General features: G+C 43.1%; 1 protein-coding gene across 1 annotated transcript in view; it reads right to left on the reverse strand.

Moving 5' to 3' along the window:
• SKOR2 (SKI family transcriptional corepressor 2) overlaps nucleotides 1-24,119 on the reverse strand; it is a 101,397-nt gene that overhangs the window by 20,913 nt on the left and 56,365 nt on the right. Inside the window, exons 4-6 of the mRNA XM_030191929.1 lie at nucleotides 21,010-21,075; nucleotides 20,504-20,602; nucleotides 7,877-7,944 (exon numbers count right to left, since the gene is read on the reverse strand). Coding sequence (XP_030047789.1) covers nucleotides 7,877-7,944; nucleotides 20,504-20,602; nucleotides 21,010-21,075 — 233 coding nt within the window. The remainder of the gene's footprint in view (nucleotides 1-7,876; nucleotides 7,945-20,503; nucleotides 20,603-21,009; nucleotides 21,076-24,119) is intronic.

Consider the following 24,119-nt stretch of genomic DNA (forward strand, 5'->3'; position numbering starts at 1 on the left):
CAACAGTAGCATACCAAGGGCAGGGCAGTGGGGGCGGTCCACCATGTGTGCAAGCAGAAAGGGGGTAGGTGCGTGGAGCAGGTATACAGCTGTCGGCTTTACCGGTCCCCTGCCTCCTCTAATGTTACTTCTTGTTCTAGGGCAGGGGACCAGCAGAGCCGATAGCTGCACGGCTGCTCTGCGTACCCCCTTGCTGGGAAGAAAGATCAGGTAATGTGCTTTGGGGGGGTGGCACACTTGGGGGGGGGGGGATGTTGCACCGGGATGGGGTGCGTAGCAGCGACCTGCCCTGGGTGGCAAACAAGCTAGGAGTGTCAGTGTCTACCAGTATACACTCCCCCCGATATTCAAAACTATTTAACCGGTCAGCAATGACTCATGGCTGGTTAAATAGCATTTAAGCACCTAACTATGGATATTCATTGTCAAACCAGCTATGTTGAGTGGTCAAAATAGGCCACTTAAATACAGGTCTATTTTTGACTGCTAAAATGTTAACCAGTTAGTGCTGAATTTTGGCATAGCTGGTTTACCTCTTAGCGGTCAAAATAAACCCAGATATTCGATGCCAGTTGCTGGATATGGCCCAGTATTGAATATCTGGGTTTAACGCCGGTGGTGGACAGCAAACGTGCTACTCACCGTTGACTGAATATAGGGCCCACTGTGTTTCAAAAAAACAATAAAAAGCTTGTTTTCTGTATAACTCTGTCAAACTTGGCCAATTTCAATAACATTTGGGATATATAATCCTGAATAAATTTTCAATAGGTCTACACTAAGGCTGGCCACCTCACCTGAACAACATCGCAACCATCTAGCAATTATTGTCATGATTCACACAGGCGCCATTTTGCTTTAAACAAACAGTTACCATGGTTTTCAGTCAGGAGGATCTGATCCTTATTAAAAATTTATATCTGGAGAAAGGTTATGATTCTTATAGACCTTCCAGAAAAGATATGGAAGAGGGTAAGCATAGAATATGTTTTGAAGAAATTGTGAGAAACGGGCTCAACTAACTGCCAGTCAGGAAGTGGCAGGGTCCGATCAGTTTGTACTGAAGATAGCACTGTGACAGTTGAAGAACCAGGTAGTGAGGTGACAATGTTTAAGTGAGGTGGCCAGAGTGAGTTTAGGTTTACTGCAAATTTATTCAGGATGATATTTCCCAAATTTTATTGAAATTAGTCAAGTTTTGATGGAATTCTGCAGAAAACAAGCTTTGTATAGCTTTTTTTGAAACACAGTCTATTATAATGGAATACTAAAGTTCTTTCCATGAAGACAGGACAATTCTCTGGGGATTTTGACTCAATTTTTGTCATATTGAGGGTAATTGCAACCCATCCATTGCCCCCTTTGCTTTGTTGTGGCACAATGGGCAGGATGGGAGTGCTAAGGGCAGGGTATGATTCCAGCTTGGGACACTCCTGCCCATGAACACAGCTAGAAATGGAGAAAGCATAGCACAGGATGCATGACTGGCTATTGCTTCTGAGCATGTTACACACTGTAGATTAGCAGAGAATCACTTATACAGTAATTATTCTGGATTTGTTTGCTAAGGATATGAGAGTACCTAAATGTGGCCTTTAGGATCTTCTCAGGTTGACTCCCAATGTAAAAATATATTATTTATTATCGATATAAAAATAGCAATATGGTAAAATGCAAAGCAAGTTACAAAACTCTGTACACTATTAAAATATACTGATTATTACACCAATAGATATATGAAAATATATATATATGAGTAATTATACAACTATAATATCCTGAGAAAAGATTACCAACAGCAGGAGAATTGGCCTGTTGTAACCAATCAGTTGCAGGCAAAGACCAGAGCTAACTAAACCCTGAGCCATAAGGAGAAAAGTCCTGAATCTCACCCTTGAGATCCCTTAGGTTCAGAGTCCAAGAGGGTGATGAATCAACTCCTTCTGTTCAGACTCCAGCAGATTTCCTGCATGCCCCTGTATTCTGTGCAGCTGGTTACTCAGTCTCTGGGGAAGCCACCAGCCTGCGGCTGAACTTGACCTTGTCAGCTCTCAGCACAAGGAATCACAGTTCACAGGTGTTAAGGAAAAATTAGTCTCCAGTTCCTCAGAGAGGGAACTATACACCAGGCAATCTTCTTCTCTTCCCTAAAAGCTCCTTTTCTTTCTCATCCCAGCATTGGCATTCCTCTGGGTCAGGTGGCACACATGGATCAATCACCAGCCGTGCATCTCTATCCAGCAGATTATTCACGATCACGACAATGAGGTCTTGAACTTTCAGCAAGAATATCTTATCAGTCACAAGCCTGATGGTAGCAAACTTCTCTCCATAGTTCACAGATGTACCGGAGACTCTTTCTCTGTAAGGCACACGCCTATGCACCTTCCCAGGAGATAAGGTAGATGGCTAGTGCATGTAAACACACTATAGATGGTGAAGTCCCTAGCACAGTTATGCCAAGAAGTATTTTTCCTTGATGAAAGCTAGTTTCTGATATATTCAGGCCTCAGGCTGCAGAATCCATATTAATTTCAGGAAAATATGGTTCAGGTCTAACCAGCAAAGGTAAGACAGCAGGAAAAGACACCTACAGAACTGCATTTGTTGGTGTGCATTTGGTACATTAGAATGACTTAGGCCTCTGTTTACAAAGCTGCGCTAGCGGCTGCAAGTGCATTACTGCTGACAGAGCCCATTCACATTGAATAGGCTGTGTTGGCAATGCTGCGCAGCAGCAACTAGCGTCGCTTTGTAAACAGAGGCCTTAAAGTACACACTAATTGAATTTAATGCAGGTTAATCTATGAATTAATAAGCATTAAATCAATTTGTGCTCCTTAAACATTCGAACGCACATTATTATTTTTTTTTTACTAAAACAAATGTGTGAAATGAACTGAAAGTAACATCCAATAACTGGAAAAAAGGGACAAAAGAACCAAAACGTTTGCCCTCTGTGCATTCCTCTACTGTGCAGTATCAAAGCACAATGGGAGAAATTATAAAGGCAGATTTTGCAGAGGATGATTAAGTCCTGAATCAGGAAGTTCAAAATTTCCTAGTTACTTATCAAAATTTGCTTATTTCTGATCTGACGAAGAAGGGCTACCTTCGAAAGCTAATATAAAAAAATGTATTAAGTTAGTCCAATAAAAAATGTATCATCTTATTTTCTTTTTTTTTCTTTTTCTTTTCTATGTTTTATTTTATTCTATTTCTATTGATTACCTAGGTAACAGTAGTAACAGTAGATGATGGCAGATAAAGACTTGTATGGTCCATCCAGTCTGCCCAACAAAGTAAACTCATTACATATAGTATGTGATACTTCCTATGTATAAATGATCTTGGTTTGTCCTTGCCATTTTCAGGGCATAGACTGTAGAACATTGCTCAGCACTGTCCTTGTTTTAAAATTTCTGAAGTTAACGTCGAAACCCCTGAAAAGCTATACTCTGCTATATTCCAAATCTATTCAGCCATGATCATGGCACAGACCGTAGAAGTCTGCCCAGCATAGGCCTTGCTTCCCAAGTACTGGTGTTGCCACCTAATCTCTACTAAGCTTCTGTGGATCCATTCTTTCTAAACAGGATTCCTTTGTGTCTATCCCACGCATTTTTGAATTCCATTACTGTTTTCATCTCCACCACCTCTAGCAGGAGGGCATTCCAGGTATCTACCACCCTCACTGTGAAAATATACTTCCTGATATTATTCCTGAATCTGCCCCCTGGTATTTTACAAAAGGCTCGCTGAACGTAGAGCTTTTTGTAAAATACGTTTCAGGATATGCAGGAGTGCACATATAACCCATAATTCTATAAAAGTCGTCATAAATTGAGCACACTACTTTGGGTGCTCACCCAATTTACCTGCACAATTTAATTGAATAAGAAGCTAATTAGCACAAATAACTGACTTTTTAAAAAGCAATTATTGGCACTAATTAGATTTATTTGGCATTTACGTGCATCAGTTTAGACTCGGGATCCGCACCTAAAATTTATGTGTGATCTGAAAAAGGGGGCATGGAAATGGGAGGGTCATGGGCATAAATGGGGCATTCCTAAAATTAACGTACGTTGTTATAGAATAATGGGGATATGCGCTTAATATAGGTGTGGACCAATGACTCCAGGAGACTGTGACATACACCACTACTGTCACAGTCTCCTGGAGTCATTGGTCCACTTCCCACTTCTCTGTTTACATTTTGACTTCGTGGGATTTAGTATTCATCTACTCAGGTGGACGACCTACCCCTTAATATAGGTGCGTACATTTGCACAACGTTTCAGTTGGTGCAAATGGCCATGCCTAAAGTTAGGCATGATTCTCTGCTTAAACTCTATTCTATTAACTGTGTCTAACTTTAAGTGCGGCTTATAGAATAGTGCTTTTTTGGCACTGATGTTTTTTGGTTCCATATATTGAATCTAGCCCATAGAGGGCAATTCTATAACAGGGCACCTAATAGGTGCCAATTTAATAAAACAACGTACGCACCTATGTTCCTTTATAGAATACTAACCCACCTGGGTATATACCCGTGTATGTGCTTAGGCAGGAGCACTTAGGCCAGCCAAAGAGTTGGTGCAACTGCTCCTGCCTAAATGCTGGAGATATACATGTAACTTACAGTATTCTGTATGTTTTATCCATAAATGTGAGTCATATCCCTGTTCTACCTATGTGCATACAGCTTTGCAAATATGCACTATGGGGTACTTTTACCAAGCTGTGGTAAAAAGGGCCCTGCGGTAGTGACGGGGGCTGTTTTTGCCGCGCACCAGGGTCCTTTTTACTGCAGTGGATAAAAAGTCCCTAAAAAAGACATGGCCATGAGGTAAGATTATTCTTATCACGTGGCCATGTGGTGGTGGTGGGGGGGGGGGGGCACTTACTGCCACCTCAATGGGTGGAGGTAAGAGCTCCCATGGTAAACCGGCGCATGGCGCTGACTGATTCCACTGGGTTAGCACCATGCTAGAAATTCCAGAATAATTTTCCATAGCACCAGAAATGGCGTGCACTCGAGGTGGAACTACTGCTTGCAGCTGCGTTGGGCCGGTGGTAGTTCCGGGTTGCCACACGGCAACCCTTTAGTAAAAGGGCCCCTATGTAAGTTATGTATATATTTACAGAATAGTGCTTAGACTGATATTTGGCAGTTACATGCTTATGCTCACACACATGTGTGTATATACCATTATTCTAAACTGGGGGTTTTCAACCCAATCCTCAGGATACACCCAGCCAGTCAGGTTTTTAAGATATCCACAATGAATATGCATGAGATAAATTTGCATACTGTGAGGAACCCCTGAGGGTCAGGGAAGAAGGGATCCGGGAGAGGACCAAGATCCTAGGGGCTGGGAAGCCACACCCCCATGGAGGCATAAGTTTCCCAAGAGCCGGAGAAGGGAGGAGGACTACAATTCCCAAGAACCCCTGCAAAGCCCTGGGGGCAAGCAAAGGGAGCAGCAAGTGAACTACAAGTCCCAGGATCCCAAGGGAGAGGAGGGGGGTGGGCTGAGGAGGAATAATCAGGAGGGAGAGGACCAACTGGGGACCATAAAGGGAGAGGAGCCCATGGAATGGGGGGGGGGGGGGGGGAGAAAGAGGTCGGAGAGGAGATCCAAACCCAAGATGATTGGGGAAGTGAGCCCATGGAGATTGCTGCTCTAGCTCAGGTACAAGGGAAGAAGTTGAAAGGCTTCATAACAAACCTTCTTCAAGGCTGGGGAAAGCTTGGAGGAAAAGTTAAGCAGCTGCTCCACTCAAGGGGGAGAGAGGTGCCGTGCTGTAAAGCAGTGAATGTTCAGCTGTGGCCAGAAGTCAGACCCGGCTGGAGAAATAGGTAGTGACTTGAACTGTGTCCAGGAACCTGACCATGCTGGGGAAGCAGTGAGTGATTTGAACTGTGTCCAGGAGTCATGCCATGCTGGGGAAGCAGTGAGGGACTTGCACTGTGTTCAGAACACTGCCATGCTGGTGAAACAGTGAGTGATTTAAAACTGTGTCCAGGAATCAGGCCATGCTGGGGAAGCAGTGAATGATTTAATCTGTATCCAGAAACTGTGGCCGGCGGGGGGAAGGAACAAGGGGTGGTATGTGCTGTAACCAAGGACTGTTTCTGGAAGAGGAAATGTCTTGGCCTTGCTGATGGAATAAAGCGGTTTTAAGCATATTTTTGGAGTCTGCTTCTGGGAGTGCTGTGTCCAGGGAAGGGCCCTTCCAGGGTCAGCCGAGTTCATACCTGCAGGAAGGTCTGAAGGTGGTGGCCTGCTGACAATACAGTATCTTCATTGTATGTGCCTTTATCTCATACATGTTCATTGTGGGTATCTGGAAAACCTGACTGGCTGGGTGTATCCTGAGGATTGGGTTTAGAACCCCTGTTCTAACCATTTGAGTGTGTAATGGGCATCTATATGTAAGCATTAGCTGCCAGATTCTATATAGTGCACCTAGAGTTCTGTGCTGAAATCCAAGCGTATTTTATAACTACGTGTGTAACTTGGCTTAAAAAACTAATCAGTGTTGATAACAGCACTCAAAAAGCAATAATGAGCAGTAACTGGCAATAATTAGAATTTACGCGCACAAATCCCTAAGCATATTCTATAACGCACTGTGCCTAAATTCTAATGTGCGCAAGCAAAAAGGGGAGTGGTTATGGGTGGGGAAATGGGCGTTTCATGGGCGTTCCAAAATTTGCACACGTAGTTACAGAATATGGGCCAGTGCATATAAATTTACATCCAGTGCAGGGATATGGCCCAGTGCAGGGATTTACACCACATTTTCACTGGTGTAAATGGACGTGTGTACTTTTAGGCTCTAGAATATCAATTAAGCGCATTCTATATACCGTACCTAAATTAAGGCGCGGCTTATAGAATACACTTAGTCGGAGATGTTTACCGTGCAGATTTCTTTTAGGCGCCATATATAGAATCCGACTGAAAACTTTTAATAGTGCCTTTACCTGAAATGGATGTACAGATGTACGCCATGCTTGTCTCTGTGCAAAGGGGTCTGGGAACTTAGGGGGTCTTTTCCTAAGGCGCACTAGTGTTTTTAACGCGTGCTAAAATAGATGCACTCTAAACGCTAGAGACGCCAATGTATTCCTATGGGCGTCTCTAGCGTTTGGCGTGCACCTATTTTTAAAGCACGCTGAAAACGCTAGCTCACCTTAGTAAAAGGCCCCCTAAGGGTCCAATATTCAGCCTACGGGGGGAGGGGGGGGGGTGTCAACGATTTTTAAGCTGCTGACAGAAGCAGGCTGAGTTAGGCTCAGATAGTCAATGCAGGGCCATATCTGGGCTCTGGGATTGAAAACCTATGCAGTTACTGGACTGAATATTGCCACCAACCGGTTAAGTGCTGGCTCCATCCAACTGCCCTGGCACAAACTGTGTAGTGCTGTGCCAGTCACAGCCGAAATTCAGTGGCACTGTGTGCTTAAGTGAAGCTCAATATTGGCAACCGGCCCGCTTAGTGGGGTGTTTTGGGCAGGAGCCTTTCCTCCCACTTAAGCTATGCTGAGTATCGACCCCTAAGCATTTTCCTGTAGACACAAAACGGGGAAAGCCCTTTAGTGCATCTGGTCCTATGTGTGTCTCTTTACAAAAGGAGCTTCCTGTAGCAGTACAGGGCAGACACAGCTGCTCCTCCTGTGTCTGAGTAAATCTCAGGCTAATTAGACTCTTAGCCAGCTGAGAGAAAAGCACAGCCCAGATTCTCACTGTGCAGAGCTTGTTATAGGCTCAGCTGATTGCAGAGCTTGACAATAAAAGCAGAGTTTGAGAAATACAGACAAATGAAAACAAGAAAAAAAAAAAAAAATCCAAGGGTATCTTACGATCTGTAATTGCTGTACCATTTCTTCTCGATATGCCAGTTCCCGTTTCATTTGATCTTGGAAACTATCTGTGGGGAAAAAAAAGAATCTCCATTCATAACAATCCCATAACAAAAACAGAAAATGATGCACCATATAGCCTATCCAAGAAACCCATCCATACAAACTGCTAATCTTTACAATCCTTTCCTCTGCCTTACAGGTCATCCGTGTTTGTCCCATGCTTTCTTGAATTCATATACAGTCCTTATCTCTACCACTCCCGGTAGGAGGGTGTTCCATGCATCTATCACCTTTTCCATAAAGAACTGTTTCCTTAGATTACTCCTCAGCACTGGCATTCCTAGGGGGGCTGACACCCGGGACGGATCGCCGATGTGCCCCGCTCCCCGGGTGCAGCGCCCCCCCCGGATGCAGCGTGACCCCCCCTCCGGTGAAAGGACAACCCCTCGCGAAAGAACCCCCCCAGGTGCACGCCGCTGGGGGGGGGGTGCCACGCACGCCTGCCCTTCGTTCGTTCCATGCTCCCTCTGCCCCGGAACAGGAAAGGAACTGTTCTGGGGCAGAGGGAGCATGGAACGAACGAAGGACAGGCGCGCGCGGCACCCCCCCAGCACGGACCGCACCCACCGCCTCCCCCCCCCACCCAGGAACGCCACTGCTCCTCAGTCTGTCCCCTTTCAACTTCATCTTATGTCCCCTCATGCCAGAGCTTCCCTTTAATTGAAAGTGACTCCTCTTCTGTGCATTTAAATGTCTCTATCATATCTCCAGTTTCCCGCCTTATTTCCAAAGTATACAAATTGAAATATTTAAGTCTGTTTCCATATGCTTTATGACAAAGACCATTCTGTTTATATCTTTTTGAAGGTGTGGTCTGCAGAATTGTACACAGTACTCTGAGGTCTCACCAGAGACTTGCACAAAGGCACTATCACTTCCTTTTCCCTGCTGGCCATTCCTCTTCCTATGCACCCAAGCATCCTTATGGCTTTTGCTGTCACCCGTTCTACCTGTTTGGCTGCCTTAAGATCACATAACGATCATACCCAAGTCTTGCTCTTATTTTGTCATAGAAGTAATTCACCTCCTATACTGCACCGTTCCTTTGTGGTTTTGCAGCCTACATGTATAACCCTGCATTTTTTAGCATTAAATCTCAGCTGCCAAATTCTGGACCATTCTTCAAGCTTTGTTAGATCTCCCCTCATGTTATGCTCAATATCCGGGGTGCCTACCATATTGCAGATTTTGGTATCATCCACAAAGAGACAAAACTTACTGCAATATCGCTTACAGAAATATTTGAAAGTACTGAACCAAGAACCGTTCCCCGTGGAACACCACTGGTAATACTCTTTTCTTTTGTTTGAAAGTATATTTTAAATGTTGGGTGCACTGTGATTTTTCTATTATTACAATAAATATTTTTACATTTTCTCTGCACTATTTTGAGAGACCACTTATCCGGTTAAGGCCAATATTCAGCCCTTAACCGGATAGGTGAAACTGGGCAAAGATAGGACTGTGTTTTATGTGGTCCAACTTGTCTAGTTACCTTATCTGGTTAATCGTTGAATATTGGCACTTAACCTCTCTGGGCGGCATGCAGCAGCAGGAGAGGAGTCTGCTCTGATTCTGCCTCCAGATCATTTTTGCTTAGACGGTTAGAGGGGATATTCTGTTGCATTATCTGGTTAAGTGCCGCTGAATATCGCTGGATAGCCCTCCACTGGTAATTTAACCAGGCAAGAGCCTCTCCTCGGTTAAAATCGCTTAGAATTTCAACCCCTAAATTTTTATTTTATTTATTTTATTTGTTGCATTTGTATCCCACATTTTCCCACCTATTTGCAGGCTCAATGTGGCGTTTGCAGTCTCCGGTGTTTCCAAATACAGAGTGATGTTGAGATGAGTTAAAGTTCATGAGGGACAGCCACATAAGGTCATTGAACAGTGGGAGAGTTGTGTTTTGCGCATTTTGAATTCTAGTGTTGTTGTGTTGCAGAGATCAGGCATTTGTTGGGTTGGTAGGGTATGCCTTTTTAAAAAGATAAGTTTTTAGCGTTCTCCGGAAGTGTAGGTGGTCGTACGAGGTTTTCATGGCTTTTGGTAATGCGTTCCACAATTGGGTGCTTATGTAGGAAACTATACAAAAGTTCATAGAAATATGGTTACAAAGCTGAAGCCAGGGCTGCCGAGGTGGGGGAGGGGGCAAAATTCCCCGGCGCCAGCAAGCTTCTTCCTGTCTGCTTGCTTCCGGGTCTATCCTCTCCTGCCGCCCAGGTCCTGGATGATTGCATTAATGCAATATCGCGTTAATGCAATCATCCGGGTCCCAAGTTCTGGCATGGAGAGGAGCAGGAGAGGACAGATTGTGGGAGCAGGCAGGCAGGAAGAAGCTTGCTGGTGCCGGGCCAAGGCCCCCTCTTGGAGGCAGAGACAGAAAGGTAAGGGAGTGGGCAGGTGGGAGGGAGCATGGCGATCTGGTTCTGCCCCAGGCCCAGTGATGTCTCTTGGCGGACCTGGCTGAAGCCTCGTCAAGTAGATGGTGCTCAGCTTATGTGGGACTGCTGCTGTGAATCTGAAAAAAAACAGAGTGAACCCGGGTCTGGATAGGGCCGGCCCAAGGCAAGATGCCGCCTGAAGCGGAGCATGGATGCCACCTCCCCCGGACGAGATGCCACCCCCCATCCGGGCCGAGATGCTGCCCCCTTCCTACCTGCCGCCAGCACTCGCATCTCCCTTTTGCGGTGTTACCCAGCAGCTGCATCAATTCCCATACGTTGCCATGCCACCGGCATCTGCCTTTTTACTGTGGCTGCCTGAGCCTCTGATGAAACAGGAAGTTACATCAGAGAGGCGGCCTCAGTATTGGGAAGAGGCAGGTGCCGGTGACAGGGCAGCATATGGGAAACATTTCCGCTGCCAGGTAACGCTGGGGAGATGCTGCTCCTGAAGAGTGCGACCTGAGGCCCCCATCTCAGGTGGTAGCTTTTCTCCATACAGCTCTGCTGTGTGAGAAGTTGTATTTTAGCACTGCCCTGGTAGTATGCCCGTTAAATAAAGTTTTGAACTGGACAAATGAATCTGAGAAGTGGCAAGATGGTTTAGAAGATGATGAAAGCCTACAGGTCAATGAGCTTGCTACAGTGAAATGTCCTCAGGAGATGGGCTGTATGATGCAAAAGTGGCAGGAAGATGGAGGGATTTTGATTGTAGGTTATGAGATGTACCATAATCTTACAAAAGGCAAAAATGTGAAGAGCAAAAATCTAAAAGATATATGGAGGGGCATAATCAAATGAAAACGTCTATCTCCATGGGCGTTTATCTCCGAGAACGGGTCCGTGAAGGGGCGGACCGAACCGTATTTTCGCAAAAAAATAGACGTCCATGTTTTATTCGACAATGTGTGAGCTGGGCGTTTTTGTTTTTCAGCGATAATGGAAAATGGAAGCGCCCAGCTCAAAAACGAATAAATCCAAGGCATTTGTTCGTGGGAGGGGCCAGGATTCGTAGTGCACTGGTCCCCCTCACATGCCAGGACACTAACCGGGCACCCTAGGGGGCACTTTTACAAAAACAAAAAAAAAAGTTAAAAGAGCTCCCAGGTGCATAGCACCCTTCCCTTGTGTGTTGAGCCCCCCAAATCCCCCTCAAAACCCACTGCCCACAAGTCTACACCATTACTATAGCCCTAAGGGGTGAAGGGGGGCACCTACATGTGGGTACAGTGGGTTTGGGGGGGTTGGACGACTAAGCATTAAGCAGCACAATTGTAACAGGTAGGGGGGGGGATGGGCCTGGGTCCACCTGCCTGAAGTCCACTGCACCCCCTAACAACTGCTCCAGGGACCTGCATACTGCTGCCAGGGAGGTGGGTATGACATTTGAGGGTGAAAATAAACAGTTGTGAAACGGCATATTTTTTGTGGTGGGAGGGGGTTAGTGACCACTGGGGGAGTCAGGGGAGGTCATCCCCGATTCCCTCTGGTGGTAATCTGGTCATTTAGGGCACTTTTTGGGGCCTTATTCGTGAAAAAACAGGATCCAGGAAAAGTGCCCTAAATTCTAGCTACAAACGCATACTTTTGTTCCATTATCGGCGAAAGGCGCCCATCTCTCTTCAGCCGATAACCACACCCCAGGTCCGCCTTCGCCACACCTCTGACACGCCCCCATCAACTTTGTCCGCATCCGCGACGGAGTGCAGTTGAAAACGTCCAAAATCGGCTTTCCATTATACTGATTTATTCGTTTTTGTGAGATAAACGTCTATCTCCCGATTTGGGTCGCAATATAGGCGTTTTTCTCTTTCGATTATACGCTGGATAGTTATATACAAACTTAGCTGGCGATGTGCTGAACATTCATGGATAGCTGGCTTTATCACGCAATATAGCCGGCTATCCGCTAAGCGCTGACTGGGAATATTCATCAGGCAATAACTGGCTATCTCACGCTGAATATTCACAGATAACCGGTTAAACACTGTTAACTGACTAGGAGCCATTCCTGACCAGTTAAATAGCGCTGAATATCGGGCAGATTAAGTTTTAAACTCTTTTTTACTGCTTCATTTTTTTGAAACATGCATTCAATATACATTTCCAAAAAAGCAAACATCCATGAGCAGCATGACCCCCTTTCCTTCCCCTCCCGTCCATGAGCAGCATGTCCCCTTCTCCTCTCTTCTCCATCCCCTTCTATTCATGTGCTGTATTTCCTTCTTTTCCCTCCCCCCTCCATGTACATCACCAGTCTTTTTTTCCAGCCCCCCTGAGGGGTTGGTCCCGAAGAGTTATAGCAAAGCTGGCGCTAAAAAGAGCTTGGGGGGGGGGGGGGGAATGTCCTTGAGACGACTCGCTCCTGAGCGAAACATGCATGTCGGACAGTAAAAGCCCTGGGTCCGATCTAAAAAAGATCTAAAAGATAAGTTAAATAAAATAATAAAGTATAAAAATTAAAAAAAATTGAGAAATACAATTAAGTGAACCATTGAAGAGGTGGGTGCTGTTTGCATTGCCATAAAAAAAATCTGGTTGGCAATGAGCACTGCTGAGGTCACTATAAAATGTGTTAATGAAAGTGAAAGCGAAAGTGAAAATGTTTTTCTGAAGAATGTTTATGTGAAATTTTCTTATTGAAGAATTCTACTATCTGAGTTTAGTTGGGTACCTGAGAATTATATACTTTGCATAACTGCTGTACCTTATATAAATTTGTTTGAAATAAGCCACTAATTGAGATTTATTAAATGTGACATTTATGTGCTTAAAATTATACTCTTTAGTAAACTAAGAATCCAATATTCAAAGTGATTTAGTTTAATTTAATACTGTGTTTTATAATCTACAACTTTTGGCCAAATGACCATACAGTACTAAGTGAAAACAAAACCAGTACAATCAATATATAATAATCAAAGCAGATCAATAAATAGTATATTCCCTTCTTCCTACCTCCAAGATCCTAACACATAGAATAAAATATTGTGCGAACAGCCAAGTCATCAATTGTTTCCAAAAAAACCTGCATAATCCCTAACTGACTTAAACTCTTCAGGAAGTTTATTCCAAAGCCCTTACAAGCTTTAAATGGAACTCTTTAGCAGAGGGTAAAGCCAAATCACTGGAGTCCCTGGATTTCAGATTGCACCCAGACTGATAGGGTTGCAAAAGAGCTCCTAAATATTGTATATCACCAATATTTACACACCAAACAACACAGCATAAAATAAATCCGAGACTACCTTTAGAAAGTGAGGTACCATTTTGAAGCTGCAGCAGTGAGGGGTGGAAGCAAGTGGGCTTCGCTCCTGCCACGATGACCCAGTGGACTACCAGGGATGGTCAGGTAGGCCCAGGGGGCCTACTGGGAAGTGTATGTGTGTGTGTGTGTGTGGTGGGGGGGGGGGGGGGGGATGTGTTAGGTTGGGAGGACAGTCCGTGGGGGAAGGGAGATTGGAATGAGGGGGCAGCCTTTGTATTGTTTGATGGTCCAGTTCAGGGATCAGAATGGGAGGAGTGGTGCTTGTAATGTTGGGGAGGGGTCTGGGTGCAGGATCAGAACATGATGGAGGTGAGCTGGGGGAGTTGACATTCATTGCATTGTGGGATTTTTTTTTACGTGTGTTTGAACTGAAAAATTGCATACATAGACAGAATTTCAAATTTAGAATTAAAAGGGGTAACACAAGTTTTTAGAAGTCACTAAGAGAAAGGGGAAAGAGGATGGGATTTGATATACAGCCTTTCTGTGGTTACAATCAAAATGGTTTACATATTATATACAGATACTTATTTTGTACCCAAGGCAATGTAGGGTTAAATGACTTACCCAGAGTTATAAGGAGTGCAGTGGGAATCAAGCCTGGTTCCACTGATTCTAATTAAATCAATGGAGATCATTAACTAATTATTTTGGGAGCTGATCTGGGATCCATGGGTGCCTAAATCTGGGTGACCTTTATAAAATCTGGGGGAAAGTGCTTAATGCCCTTTAGTAAATGGACCCTATAAGTGCAAATGGAGGGGGAAGTTGTCAATGTGAGCTACTGTTAAGCATGTTATTTTACTCTTAAACCTGGTTATTAGTAACTAAATCGTATGGCATAAAATGGGACCTGTGCTATAATAGCATGAATTAGTAGCAAATCAACACGCCTTAACGATAATTCAGATTGATATTTCTGACTCTATGGGGCTCATTTCCAAAGCACATCCAAATCTACAGAAGGCATCCTGCTTAGCGCATGAGACAGAGAACTGACACATTCAAGAAAACTCTCAAACAGGGTTTAAATATGAAAAATCCAACTATCCTGTATCTCAGTGGATCTTACAATACATTAGAAAAGAGCTCTCAAGAAACCACATTTCATTAAAAAAAAAAACTGTACAGATAACATTATTAGGAAAGGGATGCAAAACAAACAAGAGGATGTTATAATGCCGTTGTATCACTCCATGGTGCGACCGCACCTCGAGTATTGTGTCCAATTCTGGTCGTCGCATTTCAAAAAAGATATAAAGGAATTAGAAAAGGTGCAGAGAAGGGTGCCGAAAATGATAAAGGGAATGGAACGACTTCCCTATGAGGAAAGGCTGAGAAGATTAGGTTCCATGATGGTCTTATGTTGCTGCCACATTCTATCACGGTCTTATAATGTTTATCATACATTTCCATCATGCCAGTCGATTCTCTTGGACCTCATGACTAGAATGCTTCTTCACCCTATGTTGAACCTGCTGATTCAGTCAGAAAAATATGCAGCAATTCAACTTGCTTAACCTAGTGAACTTAAGTAACATGTCTCGTGGTCTTCTCAGAAGAGCCAATAAATGAACAAGGTAATAGTCAAGGACTGAGCACATAAGAACTTTTCTTTGCGTAATCCTCTGACTTTCGATAAACTCGGGGGATGCATAAAAGAAGAGTACAATTGACACAAAGAAGGATCCCTATGGCCTATGGAGGCCCCACTTTTTCCTTATCCTCTTCCTGGCAATATTAAGATGTTCTCTCCTTTGGACCACATCTCTAACATTCTGCTTGATTGCATGAGGGGTGATGGGAGGCGAAGGCTATGTAGAGGACAGAGGCTGTGATGAGGACTGGTTAAGGTGTGACTGGATGATCTTTTATCAACCATATTCATGTCTTCAGTAAATCCTGGAGGGTAACAGTAAAAGTTAGACATGACCTAACTTCTCTGCTTGTATACTATGATATGCAACAATATTTGTGCTTCTTTAATAATAGAGTAGTGTGTGTTCATGCATCTTCATTTGTTTCAGACATAAAATATTTATGTGCTTTCTGAAGTTCTCCCCTTGGAGAATTCTTCACAATGTCCTGCTGCTCTCTGGAGAAGAAGTATTGTAAGGAGTAGAATTTTGTGGTTCTTGTAGTGAGTGAAGTCCATGGCTTCATTTTGAATGATTGTAGTCACAAACATGGTATAGACACTTATAAAGAAAATACATAAATGAAGGCCACAGTGAACAATTGCTGCATGCTAGTACCAGTTATGACAATGTTGAACATGTGTGTATATTATGTTGTGGTTTAACGAGGAAAAAGCCTCAAATGCTAAGGAAAGCTCCTTTGTTAGTCACCCAACTTAAGGGAGCAACCTTTCATTCATCATAGGCTAAAAAACCTCTTAGATGTTACAATCTTACACTTGAACCAGATTGATATCTTTAAGGTTCTAAGGTGCACTTATCTCAACAGCTGTAGTCATAATTCACCGGTCACGGCCCGACTTCGGCCCGAGTTTCTTAGACTGCCTCAGGGTCCGTGATGCCAACCGACTAACAAAGGAGCTTTCCTTAGCATTTGAGGCTTTTTCCTCGTTAAACCACAACGTAATATACACACACAGTTATTGGATATCTTGGTATGCTTTATCGTGGATAGACTTTAAGGATAATCCAAGCCTTGATTTGATATTTAATGTTGAACATGTATCATGTGTGTTACAAGGCAGTTCTTTCCTATCCCATTATGTCTTTAAAGTAGGAGTTCTCAACCCAGCCAGTCTAGTTTTTAAGATATCCACAATGCATTTGTATGAAATAGATTTGTACACACTGGAGACAGAGCATGAAAATCTACTTCATATTCATTTGTGGATGCCCTAAAAACATAAGTGGCTGGGTATGTCCTGTTGAGAACCTCTACTATACAGTATGCCATCTTTCCTAATACTACATGCTATGTGGTGGCATATTATTAAAGCAATTTGTTAATCTATGTGCTCAGAAAATGAGCCCCAAAGTCATTTTCTAAACTATATGTTGCATTTTTCATGCAACATGGGTGTGAGTCTTATAATGACAGAGCTATATATTAGATTAATAAATTTAATTTCTTACCAGGGTGAGAGTAGAATCCTGCTTTCATCCACTTGATAGTCTTTTCTACAGCGATTCGAAGGCAAGCATTTGTTTTCAGGACATTGAGCTGTTCTGGGCGGAGTGATACTTTCACACTTGGTGCCTCTGACATGGCACCTCAGCCGGGCTACCTTATAGGTAGCCTGTAACCTTCAGTTACGCCTGATGAGAGCAATATAACCTTGATGAAGATCTGCTGCTTTGTACTATGTTTGGTTGCTTTAGAGTGCTCCCTATAAGGCTGTGGGAAATGTGAAGGTACTTTGTAGACCAAGATCCCATTTTCATGGAGTGAAAGTTGGCCTTCTGGAGATTTCTATTCTTTCTGTGCTTGGTCCATTGTTTGCTAATAGCCGATGGTGCCTCAGCTTCCCTCTGGCTTCTAATGTCAGAAGTACGAGCAACATCCTATTTATTGAAAGCTACAGGTTATTCTTGAGAGATCAAGTTTCTTTCGTACTCCGACTCCCTGAAAATAGCATTTTGTTAGAGATGATCTTTAATTCCAGGGACAGACATTTTGTAGCAGGTAAAGGTAAGGTGGGTACAGTATATCTAATTCTTTTATTTAGTTAGCATACTATTACGTCAATGAAGGAACTGGTTATTTGACAAGATCCAGGATATTCTAAATGCAACCTGGAAGGAGTATATTTTTGTGTGTGTGCTGTTCGCTACTTTGTTTTTCTTTGTATTGTATTTATTGATTAAGGCTCTAGAGATGTCTCAATAGTTTCCATGGTTCTGGGCACAATCCTATATAATAATTCTCACCTCCAACGTTCTATGCTTGGGACCGTGGCTCCCTGGCTGCAAGTGGTCTGCGAGGCAGACACGCACGGACGTCACTGACGTCAACACAGCTGATTCCAAGGCAAGGGGGGGAGTAGGGAAACACGCGCAGCGTGTTTCCCTACTCCTCCTACTGCCTCAGAATCAGCAGTCATCCCCCCGCACTATGGCCCCCTCGAAACCCACCCCCTCCCGTGAACCTGTCGATCCCCCCCCCAGGAATGCCGAAAACCGGACCCCCCCTCCCGCCGCTGTTGTGCACTACCTTCGGGTGGGTTCCTCAATCATCTTCTTAGAAAGTTTAACTCCGTGCGTCTGACGTCAGACGCACGGAGTTAAACTTTCTAAGAAGATGATTGAAGAACCTACGGGAAGGGAAGGTAGCACAACAACGGCGGCGGTGGCGGCAGTTTTCGGCGTTCCGGGGGGGGGATCGACAGGTTCGCGGGAGGGGGTGGGTTTCGAGGGGGCCATAGCGCGGGGGGGGGGGGGGGGGAATTGCCTGCCTAAGGCCCGTTTCCTTGCCTACAGAAACGGGCCTTTTTTTACTAGTGATCTAATAAAAATGTGTGCTCACAAGTGCTTTGCTTTCTCTTTAAATCTATAAAGATAATTCTAGAACTCGGCATGCGCAGTTGGTACGCACAATTTGCATTTTAATTGGCACTTACACATGCAAGTACACTAAGCGCTATTCTGTAAGGATGCATGTACAAGGGGGTATTCATTCCATCAGTTACATTTGAAGAATAGACTTAAATATTCTGAAAAGTTCATGCATAGCATCATCTTTGGATAATTATTTTGTTGACTCTGAGAATGACCCCTAATCTTAATGTGCAAACAATAGTTTCCTTCAGTCAACAGCAAAATTAGAATTAGGCCCAATAATATTTAAGTAATTAGAACATAAGAATAGCCACACTGGGTCAGGCCAGTGGTCCATCTAGCCCATTATCCTGTTTCCAGCAGTGTCCAAATCAGGTCAAAAGTAACTGGCAGAAACCCAAATAGTAGTAACATTCCATGCTACCAATGCCAGGGCAAGTGGTGAATTTTTCCATGTCTGTCTCAATAGCAGACTATGGAGTTTGCCTCCAGGAACTTGTCCAAACCTTTTTTAAACCCAAATATGTTAACCATTGTTACAACATTCTCCAGCAATGAGTTCCAGAGCTTAACTATTCGTTGAGTGAAAAATATTTACTCTTATTTGCTTTAAAAGTATTTTCATGTAACTTCATTGAGTGCCCCCTGGTCTTTGTACTTTTTGAAAGAGTAAAAAATAGATTCATTTTTAGTAATTCTACACCACTCAGGATTCTGTAGACCTCAATCATGTTTCCCTTTAGCATCTCTTTTCCAAGCTGAAGAGCCCCAACCTCTTCAGCCTTTCCTCATATGAGAGGAGTTCCATTCCCTTTATCACTTTGGTTGCTCTTTGACCATTTTCTAATTCCACTATCTCTTTTTTGAGATACAGTGACCAGAACTGAATGCAATATTCAAGGTGAGGTCTGAATGTATGTAATATTTAGCTGCTAACTAATTATTTAAGTTCTGAATCACACCTATTTTCAAGGGCCTTGTTGTTAGTTTAACCAATCAAGAAAACTGATATCTGCATAATACCTAGCTGGAAGGGAAGGTACAAATGAAGAACTTAATTGTAAATGTAGGCAGAATATCACATTATATATTACACATGTTTAACTCTAGTCATCTACATCTGATAATTAACTTATTCCAACCCCTATGAACAAGATCATCTGATGACTTATCTGCAATGAGACTAATTAAATTGCCACATTGACATAGCTCCAAACATGAACATGCTAAAGCCCCTATTGCATTACGATTTTGCAATTATTGCATGGTAATTGCCAAAATTAATGCATGGTACCTACAATAACCTCTGTATTAACTGTTGGAGAGCTCTCAGCCATTTGCCGTTTAGCTAATGCGGAAAGATTTTTAACATAACATAATAACATAGTCCATCCAGTCGTCCCAGAGAGGTGGCCAGGGTTGAACCTGCTACTCTGTGCGGGTTATCCCCATCTACACTCTCTCTTTTTTTTTGTTTGAGTCAGTTATGTTTTACATTGATTTGAAATACTTTATACTTTTATTCCCATATAGGGATCCTCTGTGTATTTCCCACTCCCCCTTTCAATTCTGTCACCGTTTTCATTTCCCCCACCTGCCGTGTAGAGCATTCCAAGCATCCAGCACTACACTGCAGTGCCCATAGCATGATGCAGTTAGCTAAACCTGTCCAAGTGACCCTAAATGTGCCACTTTGCCTGCTAGATTATCTTTAAGGCACAATAATCTTCTATTCTGTGCAGTGGCGTTCCCAGCCTGGATGGCACCTGGGGTGGATCGCCGATGCGCCCCCCCCCGGGTGCAGTGCACCCCCCCGCCTGCAAAATGACACCTTCCCCCCCGACAAAATGACACCCCCTCCCGGGTGCACGCCGCTGGGGGTGGGGTGCCGTGGCGCACGCCTGTGGGCTCCGACTTCGCTAACTTCGCTCGTCCGCTGCAGCTCCCTCTGCCCAGAACAGGAAGTAACCTGTTCCGGGGCAGAGGGAGCTGCAGCGAACGAGCGAAGTTAGCGAAGTCGGAGCCCACAGGAGCACGCCACGGCACCCCCCAGCGGTGTGCACCCGGGGCGGACTGCCCCCACCGCCCCCCCCTTGGTACGCCACTGATTCTGTGCTGCATTAGCTGTTAACATGGCAATTACCGTGTTAACTGTGAAGGTGGCATGTTAACCGTTAATGTGGCATCCATGTTTATGGTTAGAATGCATTAAATGCTGTGTCAGCAGTTGATGTAGCGTAGAATTCTAAATTGGGGTTCATTCTGTACAGTTATATTAATGTATATATAAAAAAGGATAAAGCGATGCAATATTCCTTACTGAAAACAGGGAAAGAAGTGTTGCCTTTCAGTACGTGGAATTCTTGCTCCAGTCTTCTCCGTAAATCTATTTGCTCAAACAAAACCTTCTGAAGTTCTTCTAGAGAAAGAGGAAAGAATAGTCATTTTACTAATTTATACAAATAACTCTCTAGAGAACTGTTGTTCGGGGCAATTTATTATTTGAAAGCAAAATATTTTACCAGCTTAAAGAGTGCCTCTTAGACACAGGATAGATTTTCTGCAGAAATCCATGAATATAAATCAAAGCAATATATTATTTTAAAGTATTGTATTACTGTGTCATGTATTGATTGATATGTATGCATTAATCTCAATTATATCTACCCAAAGGTCCATATATTATTCATATGTTACTTGTCAAGCTTAAAGTATGGTCCATAATCGAAATATCTTCCTACTTTGCAATTTTCAATTAAAACAAAGAACATTCATTTTACTGTATGATGAAACAGACTTCTTGGTTTTTTTTATTTTTTTTTTTACCTTTTCCCATATTTGTTACATCCTTTTTCACAGAATGAGGTGGTGATGTCTCTTGAGCAGTCTCACCTAAACAAAAGGCAATAAGCAACCAATTATTTGCATGCCTAGTGCCTGGAAATTTTCATCTTGTTTCTTTCTTTGCTTCCTCTTAACAGATCATGTGCTGCGCAAATACACCCAGGGGCCCTTTTACTAAGCCGCGAAGGCGCCTATGCGTGCCCGTGCGTCAATTCAGACTTACTGCCCGGCTACTGCTTGACTCGTGCAATAATTTCATTTTTTTACTCGTGTCCACTAAGCGTGCAGAAAATATATTTTATTTTCTGGTGCACGGCGAAAATTGGGCGGTAACTCCGACTTGACGCGCGTAGGCAATTACCACACGGTTAACACGAGAGACCTTACCGCTAAGTCAATGGCTGGTGCTAAGGTCTCAGACCCAAAATGGATATGTGCCAATTTTTATTTCGCTGCATATCCATTTTCTGCAAAATTTTAAAAACAGGTCTTGTTTACAGGTGCGCTGCAAAATGGAGATGCGAGAATCCACAACAAGCGCCTACACTATCGCAGCCCATTTTTCAGCGCACCTTAGTAAAAGGATCCCATAGCATTGACTAACAAAGATTGCAGAGGGTTTACTAACAGTGAAAGAAGTTTACATTTCCCCAGCTTGAGGATTTTGATCCATTTAATTGGTTTCTGTATTTGTGGACAGATAGGACAGCTGTTCCTCTGCGCAGCCCCAATGGAGAACTGTCATCCTTAGCTTGAGTGCAGTCTGAGATTCCCCCCCCCCCCGTTTACTAAAGCTTAGCTAGAGTTATCTGCAGCAGGGCCCATTTCATTCCTACGGACCGTGCTGCAGATAACTCGATCTAAGCTTTAGTAAACAACCCCCTTTATTTTGTTTAACCAAAGCTAATAAGAAACGTACTTTTGGAATTATTTTTACTTGCGTGCGCATGATGGTAAAACACATTTTTCCTACACTGCTCAATAAACGCATGTTAAGCTTGACTGAAAATGGGTTGATGACGTAGTTACTCAAAACTGCTTTCAAAAACACATTCAATTGAATTTTGAAACAAAGCTATAGACTACACTGTATAAAAGCCAGAATGATTAGTATTCTTATCTATTTGCAGATTCCTCGGTTTGAATATGTCTTCTTTTCCATTTATTTTCCTACATGGATCAGATACTTTTACAGAGGAGAATTTAAAGCACCATATAATCACTAAAACAACGGAATTTTCAGATATAATTAAGGAGCTCTTATTTAATTCTCTCATCATCACCTCACCAACCCACTCAATTATGAACGCCCACCTTCTATAACTACCCTAATCACTCTCTTCCTTCTTCTCTCTTCTCTTCCTTGATCGCTACACATTACTAACTGTATCTGATATCCTGATATGACAATGTGAGCCACATTGAGCCTGCAAATAGGTGGGGGAATGTGGGATACAAATGCAATAATATAAATAAATAAAATAATCTAAGAACTTCTGTTTCAGTGATGAATGGGCTTAATGCAATTTGCACACACAAAACTCAAGTTCGCCAACTTGACTGGTGATTGAAAACAAAATAGCAGTGCGGCATCATCGCTTTGATTAATTTATATATCTCAAACCTTAAACATCCTTGAAGATGATTGTGTCTGGCTAGTTTACATTACAGGGAGACTACTGTAAAAATCTTCTCTAGTAAATTCATTGAACATAGAATCATTGGAAATGATAGTAGAGAAGAGTTGCAATGTCCATTTAGTCTGCTCTTTTTCTCTTTCTGCTGCGCTGCGGTAAGCCCTCTGGTTTTATTCTAGCTCCCTCCCACTGCCAAAAAGCTCTGTGCTTTGTTTGTTTTTTCCATTGCTTATATTGGGAGACTTCTCTACAGTATACCAAGGATTAACAGATGAATCAAGTTTGATTTTTTTTTTGTTACATTTGTACCCCGCACTTTCCCACTCATGGTAGGCTCAATGCGACTTACATATTACATACAGGTACTTATTTGTACCTGGGGCAATGGAGGGTTAAGTGACTTGCCAGAGTCACAAGGAGCTGCCTGTGCCTGAAGTGGGAATCGAACTCAGTTCCCTAAGACCAAAGTCCACCACACTAACCACTAGGCCACTCCTCCACTAGCAACATTCCATGTAGAAGCCTGCCCTTGCAGCCGCGCAGGCTTCTGTTTCTGCACATGCAGGACGTCAGACTCACAGAAACAGAAGCCTGCGCCGCAAGGGCAGGCTTCTACATGGAATGTTGCTAGTGGAATAGCAACATTAACATTCCATGTAGAATCTCAAATAGTAGCAACATTCCATCTAGAATCTCCAATAGTAGCAACATTCCATGTAGAATCTGAAATAGGGACGATTTCCTTGTTTTTGTAATGTGATGCTTGAGGGTAAACATTTTCAGTTTGTAGATCCAAAACAGTTGAAAGAGTTTATTGATGCAAGAGTTGAATTGAATATAGTAAACCTTCCCTAATTTAGCAGGCTGGGGTCTGAACCAGAGGAAGCATCTATTGATTATTAATTTTTGTATTTTTTTTCTTTTTTAATTTCCTTAATCTTGGAATCAAATTTCTTTAACTTGTGGACAAATGGGCTGTAAAGATATATACTTATCATTTTTGTTTCCTAATGTTAAATAATGCCGATTGCATATTCACTTTATGTGGTGATATATTGGAAAATTTAAATAAATAAAATTAAAAAAAAAAGAATCTGAAATAGGGAAAGGGAACTGGGACTTGATATGCTGCCTTTCTGTGGGGTTTACATATTATATACAGGTACTTATTTGTACCTGGGGCAATGGAGGGTTAAGTGACTTGCCCAGAGTCACAAGGAGCTGCCTGTGCCTGAAGTGGGAATCGAACTCAGTTCCCCAGTTCCCCAGGACCAGAGTCCACCACCCTGACCAGAACATTTGGCATCAATCTTCAGTAACTGTCATTTTGCAAATTCTACGGATTGTCATGTTCACATCTAATTCAAACGTGCATGGGATAAACGCAAAGGAATCCTGTTTAGAAGGAATGGATCCACGGAATCTTAGCGGAGATTAGGTGGCAAAGCCGGTAAT

Source organism: Microcaecilia unicolor, chromosome 2 (genome assembly GCF_901765095.1).
Source record: "Microcaecilia unicolor chromosome 2, aMicUni1.1, whole genome shotgun sequence".
NCBI lineage: Eukaryota > Metazoa > Chordata > Amphibia > Gymnophiona > Siphonopidae > Microcaecilia > Microcaecilia unicolor.